We start from the raw sequence: 13,776 nt of genomic DNA, 5'->3' as shown, positions 1-13,776 counted from the left end.
TACTAATTTACGAGGTACTAATAGTAGTCCTTCATTAATAACTGGGCCAATCTGTCATAAATGTGGTAGGCTATGTGTAACTAGCATACTCGTAACGACGCTCTAAACCTGATTCTTTAAAATTTTATTATGTTTTGTTGATTATTAATTAATTAAAATAGAAAATCAACCCTCGAAGCTCATACAAAACGACCTTATTTAGAACAGGAGATTAAAGTGGTGTACTTGATTCGATGATTCGGATCTTTCTTGATTTGTTATTAACGATTAATTGAAGAAAACAGTTTAATTTTCAAAATTGACAGAAATCAGTCGTGCTTGGTGTCAAAAGAAAGGGGAGAGACAGTAGAACACGCCGGTGTCGTAGAGAGAATGGGTCTCCCCGTCATTAGTTGGTAATTAATGGTTGATTGTGGAGAACAATGGGATTTCGAAGTTGGTAGCAACCCGTCATTTTTGGTGTCAAGTGGAAGGTTGATGGTTGGCGTTGGGAGAAGAGGAACATACAACTAGCAGAACGGTTATTGCTAGTTACATCTTCAGCGTGTAGTAGTTCATTCTATTTTTTTTTTTTATGAGAGCATACACGCAAACAGAAACCCTTTTTTTTGGGGGGGGGGGGGTCAGAAATAAAGTTTTAATTGGTATTTTTAGAGGATACGGACTTACTGGTGGCGTTGCAATGCAGTCTTTCCTTAAAATTACAGTACATCTCTAAATGCATATTTTGACTGGCACATTCGTGTGCCATATGCAACCGAATTATTTTATGGGTTGAAATAGAACTGGATCTTTGTTTTCGGGAAAGTGGGAACCATTTGACATATTTAATCTACTTCATTTTCTGGAATTTTAGGAAAATAGGAATAATTTTATATATTTATCCTTATTCATGGAAAGCAGAGCATAACATACATGCTTTGACTTACAAGAAAAAAAATAGAACAGTTTTTAAAGATTAGTATTAAACTGCTGTATTTTTTTCGAAAACAAAAATCGGTAACCTAAACAGGCCCCAATGTATAAATTCGACATAGTTTTCTTGCTCCATGGCTAACCACGCAATTTTTGGGAATTACTATACGTATGATAGCAGGAACCATTTTTTAACCTAAAAGTTTATATTTTCATCACGATAAGGTAACTAGAATAAATTTTTTTTTAGTGAGGCAGATTTGCACCGATTCGCAGGGGTCCCCTTTTAGCTCGGAAAAGTTTCCTGCTATCCGATTGGTTAAAATTATCTCGTCCAACCAGTCAGCGATCAGGAAACTTTTCTGAGCTAAAAGGGTACCCCTGCGAATCGGTGTAAATCTGCCTCACTTAAAAGAATGAACTATATTACTACATCTTGCTCGTACTATTTTTTTTTCTGAAAGTATGTAAACAAAAGTACGTGCTCTTTGATATGAAATACCTTTAGCTATATCCGTATATTTTTTTGTAATATAAATATGTCTTGGTCATTATGGCAATAGTTGAATAGTACCTGCGGGTACAGCATTTCTATGCAGAGAATCTTTTAACAGCCACCTTGCAGGCCTATAACAAAATGAGAAGTCATTAGATATTATTTTAACCTGGCCAGTAGAATTTTATACACACACACACATATATATATATATACACATATATATATCTATATATATATGTATATATGTATGTATATATATATATATATATATGTATATATATATATGTATATATATGTATATATATATATATGTGTATATATATATATATATGTATATATATATATGTATGTATATATATATATATATATATATATGTATGTATATATATATATATATATATATATATATATATATATATATATATATATATATATATATATATATATTTGTTCCGACACGGAGACTTACCTCGAAACACTTTCTTAGGAGTTACTGGAACCTCCTCTCAAACGACCAGAGTTTTGTGTAGTTTACCCTACTCCCATTTTCTATAGTGGTAGGCCTACCGGGGGAAAACGTGACCCGAGGGCAATGCCCAGGGTAGGCCACATGTTAGCCAGGTCGTCTTCTCCAGTAAGTTTTCTGGTCGCGTCGTGTTATCACACGCCGCTCCTCAATTCTCAGTGCGACCCCCTTTGTGTTCATCACCACGTGGTTACCACATGGACTTTACTTTCTTTACGAGTGATTAGTGCTATTGCTGTGTGCTTTTACTTAAATTCTTCTGTGCTTTTATTGGCGTTTTAGTGCTTTCTTTCCTTTATGCTTGTGTCTAGCGAGCTTTGTGTTGTGCTATGGAGCATGCTTGCCGTTGTCCTGGGCCTAGAGCCGGGAAATCGTGTGGGGCTTTCTTGTCGAAGCCCGATGTGGATCCCCATTCTTTGTGTACCTCGTGTAGAGGTAAAGCGTGTTCGCCTTCGGACACGTGTCCGGAATGTGATGGCTGGAGCGAGGTCCAATGGGTGAAATTTGGAACAAAGAAGAAGAAGGCTACGAAGCGATCTTCAAGGAAAACTAGTTTGTCTTCCCCTGCGACGTCTGCGGGCGAGGGATCATGTGAGGTTCCTTCTTCTTCCCCTACCCAGAGTAGGGAACGAGGTAAGTCGGTGAAAGGGAAAAAAGTTGGTGCCTCTTTCCCAGGGGATTGATGTTGCGGGTGATTCTTCTATGTTCATGGCGGATCAGGTGCCTGTAAGTGTGTTTAGTGGGGGTCCGAGGGTGGATGTCTCAGGCGCTTCGGCTGCGGAAGGTGCCGTCGGTAGAGAGAATTCCCCGCAAGATGATCCGCTGGCATGGGGTGTACTAAGGACTCCGCTGAGGTCTCCGTTGGATATGGAGGAGGGCCTGAGCGAGTCCTTCCCCTTCATGGGTCGTCCGTCATCGTTGGTGCCGCCTACGTCAGCAGTTTCGGAGAGTTTTCTGCAGCCTTCTACGTCCGGAGTACGACGTAGTCCCAAGAAGCCTCCGTCCGGTACGCAGTCGGGGTACACAGGCAAGTCTGACTCGTCGGTGCAAGATTCGTCGGGCTCGTCGAGTGAGGAACGTCGGAGGAGACGTAGGAGGAAGAGAGATCGATCTGTGAGGAGGAACTCCCCTTCGTGGTCTCCCACAGGATCTAAAGACAGGAGAGGAAGCTCTTGTTCACCTCCAAGTAAGAGCAGGAGACCTAGTTCTCCGCAAGGAACATGGATCTTCGTTCTAGACAACAAGCTGAGGACCTGACAAAGACCTCAAGCTTGATAGCCAAGCGAGCAGGAGACAGTCCTCCTAGAAGGGCCTCCAATAGCCTCGCTATGGCGTCAGCCGATGAGCGGAGGGCCTCGTCTGGTAGGCATAAGTCCCGTCCTAGAGCCACTCAATCCACCCAGTGGAGGGAGTCGTCTCCTAGGACGGGCAGCCTCGACAGGTCTCCCCATCGAGATGATAGACGAGGACGAGCTCCTCCGTCGAACTATTTCACGGAGGAGCCCGTCCCTTCGTCGAGGGACTCGAGGAAGAAGGAGCCTGCCGGCGAAGAGTATAGGAAGAACCGAGGATCCCGTCCAAGCGGAGGTGCCCGTGATCACGCCTCTCCCCGGCGTAGGACGGAGGAAGTGGACGACGAGACTACGTTGCCGACGGAGGACTCCACATATAGGAGGGTGATCTCCTTGATCAGAGGCTACAACAATTTAGTGGAGCCCGTCCCACAAGAGGAGGAAGTGTGGACCTCCGGGTTAAACATGTTCTTAGAAGCACCCGCTCAGAAGAAATCCTCGTTAGCCCTTCCGGAGGCCAGAGACGTGGGGGTAGGCAGAATCCACATTGACAAGGTTATAGCCCGCAATAGTGACTCTAGTAAAAGCTATAGTGTGGCTAAACTCTTGCAGGGACTTAAGTCCCAAAGCAAATATACGTTGGAAGGAAGACCGCACGGGGCAAGCAAGATGGAGGAGGCCCTGGACATCCTATGCCAAGGCTACTCCGACGAAAGGGCGTCATCGGCTCCCACCTTCTCCCAGTCCGAGTCCGTGATGATGGAGGAGATGTCAAAGGACCTGGTCAACGTCGCCTCGTGGTTGGATTGGTGGGCCACCACCTTAGTGGGCACTCAGATTCCAACAGACTCGATGGAGCCGGCCAAACGTGAGGCTCTGAACGAGTTGTTGGGATCAGGTAGCCGTGCCCTGAAGTTTCTGACGTTCCAGTCCTTGGCTTTCTCCGCGAACTGGGTACTGAGGAAAAGAGACGCTTTGGTTAAGAACCTGCCAGTGAAAATCCCCGACAGGGAAGTTAGACCCCTGCGGAACATCTCCATATGGGGAGAACACCTTATCCCAACTAAAAAGGCAGAAGAGCTGGCGGAAAAGATGGTTAAAGAGAGGGAATTCGCCGTACATAAGCCACAGTTGGCGAGACGACCCGTATTCAGGAGACCTGTGGCAGAAGCGCCCTCGACCTCGCGATCTGCCCCAACGCAAGGAAGGCGAGAACCTTCCTCAGGACAATGGTCCCAATCAGTGAATCCATCCCGAAGGGGACCTTCTTCAACTCCTCCAACCTACAGGAGTGCGTACTCATCCTCCAGAAGAGGACGGGCAGGCCGGTCAGTCCGTAGGTCAGCCTCAGGTAGGGGGATGCCTCAGACTCTCTTGGCAGGCATGGAAGCTCCACGGAGCAGTTTCGTGGACAGTAACGGTAGTGAAGGAAGGCTACAGGATTCCATTTCTGGAAGACCCGCCTCCGCTGATTCCAGCAAGTCAGGCGGACTGGTTGGTTCCCATGGACCTGGCGAAAAGGACAGCACTGGACGAAGAGGTTTCCACAATGTTGCAGAAAGGAGCCTTGGAGACAGTGAATTTTCAGGGTCCAGGGTTCTACAGTCGCCTGTTCTTGGTAGAGAAAGCGACAGGAGGGTGGAGACCAGTAATAAACCTGTCAGCCCTCAAAAAGTATATTCGGAAGACCACCTTCAAAATGGACACCCCAAGAACAGTCATGGCGTCCTTGAGGGAGGGAGACTTTATGATATCCATAGACCTCAAGGACACCTATTTCCAGATTCCTATTGACCCAGCAAGCAGGAAGTTTCTCCGGGTGAAGGGGGGTGCCCAGGTTTGCAATTCAAGGCCCTGTGCTTCGGACTTTCCACGGCGCCCCAGGTATTCACGAGGGTGTTTACGACAGTCTCCGTATGGGTCCACGAACGGGGGATTCGTCTAATCCGATACCTGGACGACTGGTTACTCCTTTCGTCCACAAAGGAAGTGTGAAGATGTCCTTGATTTAGTTAGCAATAACTTCTTAATTAGTCTAGTATCTTACCTCTTCCTTTAGTTTAATATTAATTGAATTTCTCTCAGGAGTTTACATAAGCAAAGTTTCGTGGGTGAGGGATACGAATGCTGGTTTCTTTCTTTACTAGACATAAAAAGGGGTTTGAACAGGCACTTACAAGCAGTCAAAAACAAAAGCGTGGTTTCTACATTAACACTTAGTGATGAACTCAGACGTCTTGACACTGGCTGGAGAATTTGGTGAATCCTGGTTTAGTTAGGCCTAAACGTCATCTATAGGCCTACTGTCGTCGCTGAAGTATAAGCCTTCGTCAGGTGTTGGGAAGGCTGGCGCGAAGTTCTAGACACGCCTTGGTCACTCGGGGACGTCACGCCTCTCGGTCGCTCTGGGACGTCTCGCCAAACGCACTCACAGACACTCAGGTGCGGGCGTAGTAACTTTGTTCGTCGTCCTTCGTTCTCAGGGGTAATTGTTCCCCTGTAATTTCGCGGCTGCTTTAGTATTCTACGTAATCGCCGTCCCTCAATTTGGTATAGGCAGCCGCCATGTGTTGTCGTCAAGGAGACCCGGCAGGTTAAGTAGGTCGTTAGACCTATTATACAGAGTGACTACTAGGAAGAGGGCGAGATGCCGTCTTCTCGTTGCTTATATATGGTCGTCCTGGGCGTGTCAAGCTATCCTTAATCACGTGACTTTTTCCCGGCTTCCACGTCTCATTCGTCTATGTTCCGTTCGACATTCAAGAACGGATCCTGTCGTTTGGGGGGGTTGTTTACGGGAAAGAACCCTGGAGTCAGCGAAATTAGTTGAAAACATCCTACCTAACTCCCGTTCACTCTCCTGTCTCTCCACAACTCTTTCTATATCTTTACAATTACTACTAACTGCATTTGTCTCCCCATTTCCTATTAACTAACAAAACCCACAAATAAAGACATCAATAACATACACAAACCTTCTGCACACGAAACTTACTCAAAAATAAGCATCTGTCTGACACCACTCGGCCAGCTACTAGGATTCTTATAGAATCCTCACATACAACAAAACAACAAACCTATTCTTTAGGTTTCCCAGCAATAACCAGTAGCAACTCATTAATCCTTTCCAATTTTCTGAAAACCAAATACTTCACCACATTATACGTTACCACAGTAACAAGTACAATCAAAAACACATTACACATAGTCAGAAATGGTGCAACATCTTTCTTGTAAAACAGAACATAATCATTATCAAGTGGCATTGCCACATTTTCTACCACTGTTAATTTGTCTAGCTGAAAATGATTAATCTTGTTCTCGTAACTCTTTGCAATGGAAGATTGATTTAACTCATAATGCAAAAACACACTTGGTACATAATAGAGATAATCATTTATCACTACTGAGCAAGAATCTGCAAATGACTTCAAGTTTCCTAACTGAAACGTTTGAGTCTTCCCATTACAAGTAACTTCTGCATTTTTAGTACCTTGTACATAAACAAAAATTTCATTACCTAAATGTAATGCCCTGTATGGCAAAGCAAAAGTTTCAAATTCACACTCTCTCACCAACTCATAATTCTCAAAGAAAATACCTTGGATACACGGAAAATTGCTCATAGGTTGTTTAATTTGCACAAAATTGCACATGGATTGACTTTCACTTATCAACACACACTGTTCTAAATCACCTTCTTCTAAAATAATCATCAACAACTTGTTCTTATCCAATGCTAGACGAACCTTCGGATGGTTCCAAATTATTGTTGCATTTCCTATCTTAACTGGGAAAGGATGTATTGTATATAGGTCAAACAAATTCATACCCTTGAAGGGGATCAATACCAACAAATACCCTTTTGTTACTTTCACAGTTGACATTGTGTAATACCAAAATATATCTTCTAGCAAAGGCTTGGAATGGCTATTTATCATACACCAATCGATAATTTCTTTCAAAGTTTTTGGAGAAATGATAGCAGGGCTAAGTATTCCCTTTTGTGCATTTATTAGTCCGTTCACAGATTCCTTGTGATCACCAATCTCGATTTCTACTTCATGAACCAACTTAAACACTTGTTCTATGTCACCTATTTTATTAGAAACATTCACGTTAACTTGATTAATAAATTCCACCATCTTTTTTATGTTCTCTACATTCTTATTATTATTTCCTATTAGAGTACTTATAAGATTACCCTTCTGATTAGCCCATTTCTCGATTAGTTCTACACGATCAGTCAAACCTTTTACATCGTTTTCTGTAGCCACTCCAAACAAAGCACTAAATGCACTTCCTACAAAAGGTAACAAAGATCTCTTGTTTCTTTGAGGCCTGACAATGTCTTCAATTTTACCCTGTAAATTTCTTAATACTTCTACAAAGGCAGAATCACTATGGGTTAGTATGCACTTCCGTAGTTCTTTATCTAACTGGTTCAAATGTTCTTCCCTTTCTAATATTGAATTGACATCAATTTTTACTACAGCAAAATCTGTTAACAGTTCACCTTTTCCATGATTTTGTATCAAGGCCCCACTTTTAATGTCTATTTCGCAAGTGATACCGACCACCAGGGGTAGGATCAGTAGGAAGTTTTTCCACCACTTCCTGTAGAAGTTGAGAGGACCATGGATTAGTTTTTACAACCTTCATATGATTCCAATGGGCATACCTTACATCTAAATTCTGTTCACGTATCAGCTTAAATTTATTATTCCTTTCCCTTTCTAACACTCTATAAGGACCTTCAAATTTGGGAGATACCTTTTCATTTGGTCCTTCCTTTACATGTACCTTTATATATACTTGTGAGCCTATCTTCAGGTCAGTCATGGAACTAGTTGTGTCATAGTATTTCTTATTTACCTGTTGGCCCTTTTCTAAAGATTGTCTGGTTTGTCTTATTATTTGAAAGGTTCTTTGCAGTTTCCAAGCTATATAGTCCTGGTAATCATATGTGGGCCTAGGAGGTTTTGCGTCATCTAACAATGAGTTTGGCAGTCTTTTCTGATAACCATAAAGCAAAAAGTGTGGGGTTTCTCCTACTGTCTCATTTACTGTGTTATTCAAAGTAAACTGAACGTCCTCTAGCGCTAGGTCCCAATCTTCTGTAGTTGGACTAATGATAGTTCGCAGTACATCCAGTATCTTCTTATTGGCCCTTTCCACTGTCCCATTTGAACTCGGCTTATAAGGGGTTATCTCGCATTTCTTTATCTCAAAAAATTCACAAAGCTTTTTCATTACCTCACTGGTGAATTCGGGTGCATTGTCCGACAAAAGTACCTCCGGACACGAATGTCTTGTGAGTATTCTGGTCTTTAAAGCTTCTGCAACAGAAACTGTAGTTCTATCTCTGACTGGGACAATTTCTAAATACCGAGTCAAATAATCAATGAATACCAGTATATATTTATTTCCTCTCAAAGTTTTTGGAAAGGGTCCTATATGATCCATCTGAACTACCTCAAAAGGGTTTAAATTACTAGGATATTTTTCTAAAGGAGCTCTGACATTTACATGACCTTTATGCCTATTACAAGTTTGACATTCATTTACAAATTGCTTTGCTTCTTCGCTGCACTTAGGCCAAAAATAATTTCTATTTATTGTTCTCAAGAGTCTTTTTGATTCCTGGATGTCCTGCCAACTTGTGGGTATGTGTTAGAGTTAATACTTCTTTAGTCAGGGTGTCAGGCACATATAGTCTAGAGCAAGCACTCCTATCCTTAGCCTTCTTATATAATATCCCATTTATTAATTCAAAATCTGACCTAGAGGTTTCATCTTGTAGCAAATCTCCTATTATTTTCCTGATACTTTCTTGTTTCTCTTGTTCTATTTTAACTCTCTCCAAATCTAAGTCTACGACCTGACAGCTGAAACAAAAAGTGTTAGTTGTGATAATTCTTTCAGTATCCTCTTGTGCTCTAGATAATCCATCTGCTAAAGTATTAAACTTACCTGGAATGTATCTAAATTCTGGAGCAAACTCTAGCACACTAATAAACCATCGATTAAACTTTAAGTTATTAGTGAAAGCTCTTTTCTTAAATAGGTCACAGATGGGTTTATGGTCAGTAAGTACATTTACTTTGTGTCCTAACAAAATGTGCCGAAACTTTCTCAGTGCCCAATAAATGGCTAAACATTCCTTTTCTGTGGTATTGTAATTTCGTTCGGCCGCATTCAGGACTCTACTTGCATAATATACTACCCTCATTCGGGTTTTTGCCTTCTGTAACAAAACCGCTCCTATTCCTGTATTTGAAGCATCACATGCTAAGTAAAATTGCTTGCTAAAGTCTGGATACACTAAGATAGGATCTTGGATTAATTTCTCCTTCAACTTTTGAAAAGCCTCCTCTTGCTCTGCTTTCCATTCAAACTCTACATCCTTCTTAGTTAATTCTGTCAATGGTTTAGCTATAGTAGCAAAATTTTTGACAAATGGTCTATAGTATCCTATCATCCCTAAAAATCTTCTTACACCTTTCAAATTTTGTGGAGCAGGATATTCCACAATCGCCTTTATTTTTCCTTCTTGCATGCGTAATCCATCAGCACTGATCACATGTCCTAAATATTCTAATGATTTCCTCAAGAATTGACATTTCTTAACCTTTATCTTTAATCCTGCCAGTCTTAGTCGTTCTAAAACGATTTCTATGGTTCCGAAATGGCTCTCTATATCTTTGCTAAATATAATGACATCATCTAAATAGACTGACACATTCTCTATGTCTCCTAAGATCTGTAACATTAACCTTACAAAAGTCAATGGAGCTGATGTTAACCCAAATGGCATTACCTGAAATTCTAAGTGTTCTTTATGTGTGCTGAAGGCAGTTAATGGCTTTGATTCTTCGTCTAAAGGTACTTGCCAATATCCACTTAGTAGATCTAAGGATGAGAAGATCTTTGCTCCTCCTAACTGAGCCAAAACATCGTTTATTACAGGCATGGGCATCCTATCAGGAACTGTGTTCGCATTCAACTTGCGATAATCAATCACTAATCTGTAACTTCCATCTTTCTTTGGAATCAACAACATGGGAGAATTATAAGGTGATTTAGAGGGTATGACCACTCCTTCTTCTTTCATTTCTTCTATCATTTTATCTACTATTGGACGTTGGCTGATAGGTAATTTATAATTAGGTATGAAAAAGGGTTTAGCTCCATCATCTAGGATTATCTTATGTCTTAACACCTCAGTCCTACCTAACCTATCACCTGTAATTGCTATGCCCTGCCTATATTTATTTAAGGTTTCTATTAACCTTTTACGGTACTCAGGAAAATCGGTGTTATCTATCTCCCTATCTATTCCTGCATCAATGTTTCCTATGGTAAAGAATGCTTCCTCCTCTAACGGAATCATTTTGTGTGTAACTTCTATTCCTGTACAAAATTCTGTACCCGCTAACAAATGGAGTCTTTTATCAGAATAATTCATGACATAAGTAGTACAGGCTAATCCCTCCATCTGAACTAATGAGTTATCCATTCTGACATATTCTGGTAATCCTTCTGGGGTCAAGATTACATCATTATTTGTGTGTAGGCGGGTTATTAAATATACTCTAGTAAGAGTATTGGGCAGTAGTACTACATCTCTAGCTAGCCTAAATCTTATTTTGTTTGCATCTGCTGTGCTGATCAGACTTATCTCCCCAGTTTGTACTTGAGTACAAAAACATGAATCTTCATCTCCTCCTTTTTGAGATTCTGTTTCTCTTAAGTGTCTTAATTCTTGTGAATTCAATGTGCCTAGCAGCAAAACTTCTTGGAATTCCCTTTTATCTATTCTCTCAGATTCTCTGTCGACATTTTCATCCTTAGTATGTGTGCTACCTTTACAAGAAGTAATTTCCCCCTTTCTGGGTGCAATTGCTAAATTCTCTTCTTTCTCCCTTTCTTCTGATTTTACTTTGATTTCCCTTTCTCTTTCTGAACCGGAGTGTGTTTCAACTATCGAAGCGGTCCCCTGCAAATTGGCCAAATTTGTAGTGGACTTGTCATCAACAAGTTGGAAACAGACTTCCTGATTATTTCCCTTTAGAACTAATCTTCTGTCTTGACAATCAAAAACTATGCCAAAATCTTGCATTGTTGCAAAAGAAATCAAAGCTCGAGCGGGAAATGCTACTTCTTGCAAAACCAAAAATGGCACTTGACACTTCTTCTCTAGCAATTCAATGTTTAAATCTATGGCTCCTACATTGTTAAGCTGATTGCCAGTTATCCCCTGAACTAATGTATCCTCACTCCTAATTGCAGAAATAGGTATATTCAAATAATCAGTTAAGGTATGGAGCCCTATGAGATTTACAGTACTTCCTGAATCTAACAAACTAAGACATTCTTTACCTTCTATCTTGATATTTGTCTTGGGTAATGATTGCTGTCGGAAGGATAAATATGTTGCTGGCAACGTGGATGTACCTCCGCTACCTGCAACATCCTTCCATTCTTTGGTTTCCCTATTTCCTGGACTCCTATCCTGCTCTTCTAGTCACTTTCTGTTACCTTGTTTTTCTTCGGAGTAATTAGTAGGGTTTGAGTTATCCCTTGCCTGTACCTGAGGAGTATTTTCGGAGGGTTTATTATGTTTCTTACCTTGGTACCAACATTCTTGGTCTGTGTGACCTCCTCTTTGACAATACTGGCAATACCTATTCTTTGGTCTAGCTCCCTTATGAGGATAATTCCCTCTAGATTTATATGTTTCATTATAATTTCCTCTTCTTTCTTCATTTGACTTGCCAGGGGGCTGGTTATTTTGATAATCTTTAGGGTAATGTTTATTCCTACCGGTCTCGTTTTTCTGTATAATTTCTTGACATTCGTTCGGTGTTTTTGTGGTTTTCTGGGCAGGATCTAACTTTAGGTCTTCCAACAAGGCCGCATACATCTTACTGTAGGCCACAAGATTTAGAACTTCATCTAGATCTACCAGGTTGTTATTATCCTTACTAAACTTGGTTCCGTCTCTTACCGTGATTGTGGGCAATGACAAAAAGTCTTCCCTAACTGCTCTTACCTGATCCCTAACCTGGGCACGCCAACTGGCCCTGGATTCACCTTCACATTTATTAGTTGAGGTAAGCCTATACAAGTTCGACAACCGATCGGTCTCCTTGGCCGATCGCCACAATAGTCTGCATTCCTCCTTGAACTCGTTGAAAGTGGTAATCTTTTCAAAGGCCTTACCGTTTAATGTAGGGTGAGCATCCCCTACGTCTACGTTGACTAACATCATTGCCTGTTTAATTTTTGCAACATCGTCAGTTATTTTAAAACTAGCGATCCTATTCTCTGTGTCCGCTAACCACTTATCTACACTGTATTTCTCTAACCTTTGTTTGTCGGGATTATCCCTACTTACATTTCCACAAAACCGTGTGGTTTGTGTGATCAGCCCAGCGGAATTCATATCGGCAATATTTGCTCTTACCGGACTCGAACTTCGGTTTCTAGTCAGATTTTGACGTCTTCCTACACTAGCACTTCGCGACCGTCTGTCTGCAGTTAATCTCAAGTCGTATTGATATTGTGTAAGTCTTTGGAAAATATTGTCCAGACTCATATCACAAAAAAAGGAAAAATTAAAACACCAAAATTTTCTTACGAGAGACAAATGCCCTAACTTCCTATTCTATAGAGAGACAGTATTTATACAAAACAAGAGAGTGAACGAAAACATGCAAACTACTCACATATCCATTGGTTCACGACTCCTTTGGTTTCCCTCTGTTTTTCTTGAAATTGTTTTGTATTTCTTCGACACATAAAAGGGGGTTTCAGCACTTTCCTGAAATAAAGCCAGTATTAGTTCAAACTTAATACAACACGGCACAGTATCCCTTAACGATGCCACCATTTGTGAAGATGTCTTTGATTTTGTTAGCAATAACTTCTTAATTAGTCTAGTATCTTACCTCTTCCTTTAGTTTAATATTAATTGAATTTCTCTCAGGAGTTTACATAAGCAAAGTTTCGTGGGTGAGGGATACGAATGCTGGTTTCTTTCTTTACTAGACATAAAAAGGGGTTTGAACAGGCACTTACAAGCAGTCAAAAACAAAAGCGTGGTTTCTACATTAACACTTAGTGATGAACTCAGACGTCTTGACACTGGCTGGAGAATTTGGTGAATCCTGGTTTAGTTAGGCCTAAACGTCATCTATAGGCCTACTGTCGTCGCTGAAGTATAAGCCTTCGTCAGGTGTTGGGAAGGCTGGCGCGAAGTTCTAGACACGCCTTGGTCACTCGGGGACGTCACGCCTCTCGGTCGCTCTGGGACGTCTCGCCAAACGCACTCACAGACACTCAGGTGCGGGCGTAGTAACTTTGTTCGTCGTCCTTCGTTCTCAGGGGTAATTGTTCCCCTGTAATTTCGCGGCTGCTTTAGTATTCTACGTAATCGCCGTCCCTCAATTTGGTATAGGCAGCCGCCATGTGTTGTCGTCAAGGAGACCCGGCAGGTTAAGTAGGTCGTTAGACCTATTATACAGAGTGACTACTAGGAA

General features: G+C 41.3%; 1 protein-coding gene across 1 annotated transcript; it reads right to left on the bottom strand.

Moving 5' to 3' along the window:
- Window positions 1–5,132: 5,132 nt before the first annotated feature.
- Window positions 5,133–13,308, bottom strand: LOC137635114 (uncharacterized). The gene is made up of 3 exons (XM_068367647.1): window positions 12,964–13,308; window positions 6,808–7,849; window positions 5,133–5,234 (listed from the first exon to the last, which is right to left on the bottom strand). Exons 1-3 carry the CDS (start codon window positions 13,125–13,127, stop codon window positions 5,133–5,135), a joined length of 1,308 nt encoding a protein of 435 aa, XP_068223748.1. The 5' UTR covers window positions 13,128–13,308.
- Window positions 13,309–13,776: the final 468 nt, after the last annotated feature.

The sequence above is a fragment of the Palaemon carinicauda genome, chromosome 3 (genome assembly GCF_036898095.1).
Source record: "Palaemon carinicauda isolate YSFRI2023 chromosome 3, ASM3689809v2, whole genome shotgun sequence".
In the NCBI taxonomy this organism is placed as follows: domain Eukaryota; kingdom Metazoa; phylum Arthropoda; class Malacostraca; order Decapoda; family Palaemonidae; genus Palaemon; species Palaemon carinicauda.
The sequence above is the reverse complement of the archived record's forward strand: the minus strand, read 5'-3'. Positions and strand labels throughout refer to the sequence as shown.

What these genes read in the sequence shown, in the direction of transcription:
- LOC137635114 (XM_068367647.1), bottom strand. Translation starts at nt 13,127, where the DNA reads ATGGTGGCATCGTTAAGGGATACTGTGCCGTGTTGTATTAAGTTTGAA. An exon ending in AGTCGTGAACCAATGGATAT is followed by an intron (nt 7,850 to 12,963) that starts GTGAGTAGTTTG and finishes CAACTTCTACAG; the next exon opens with GAAGTGGTGGAAAAACTTCC. An exon ending in TCTTTGAGAATTATGAGTTG is followed by an intron (nt 5,235 to 6,807) that starts GTGAGAGAGTGT and finishes AACTAAATCAAG; the next exon opens with GACATCTTCACACTTCCTTT.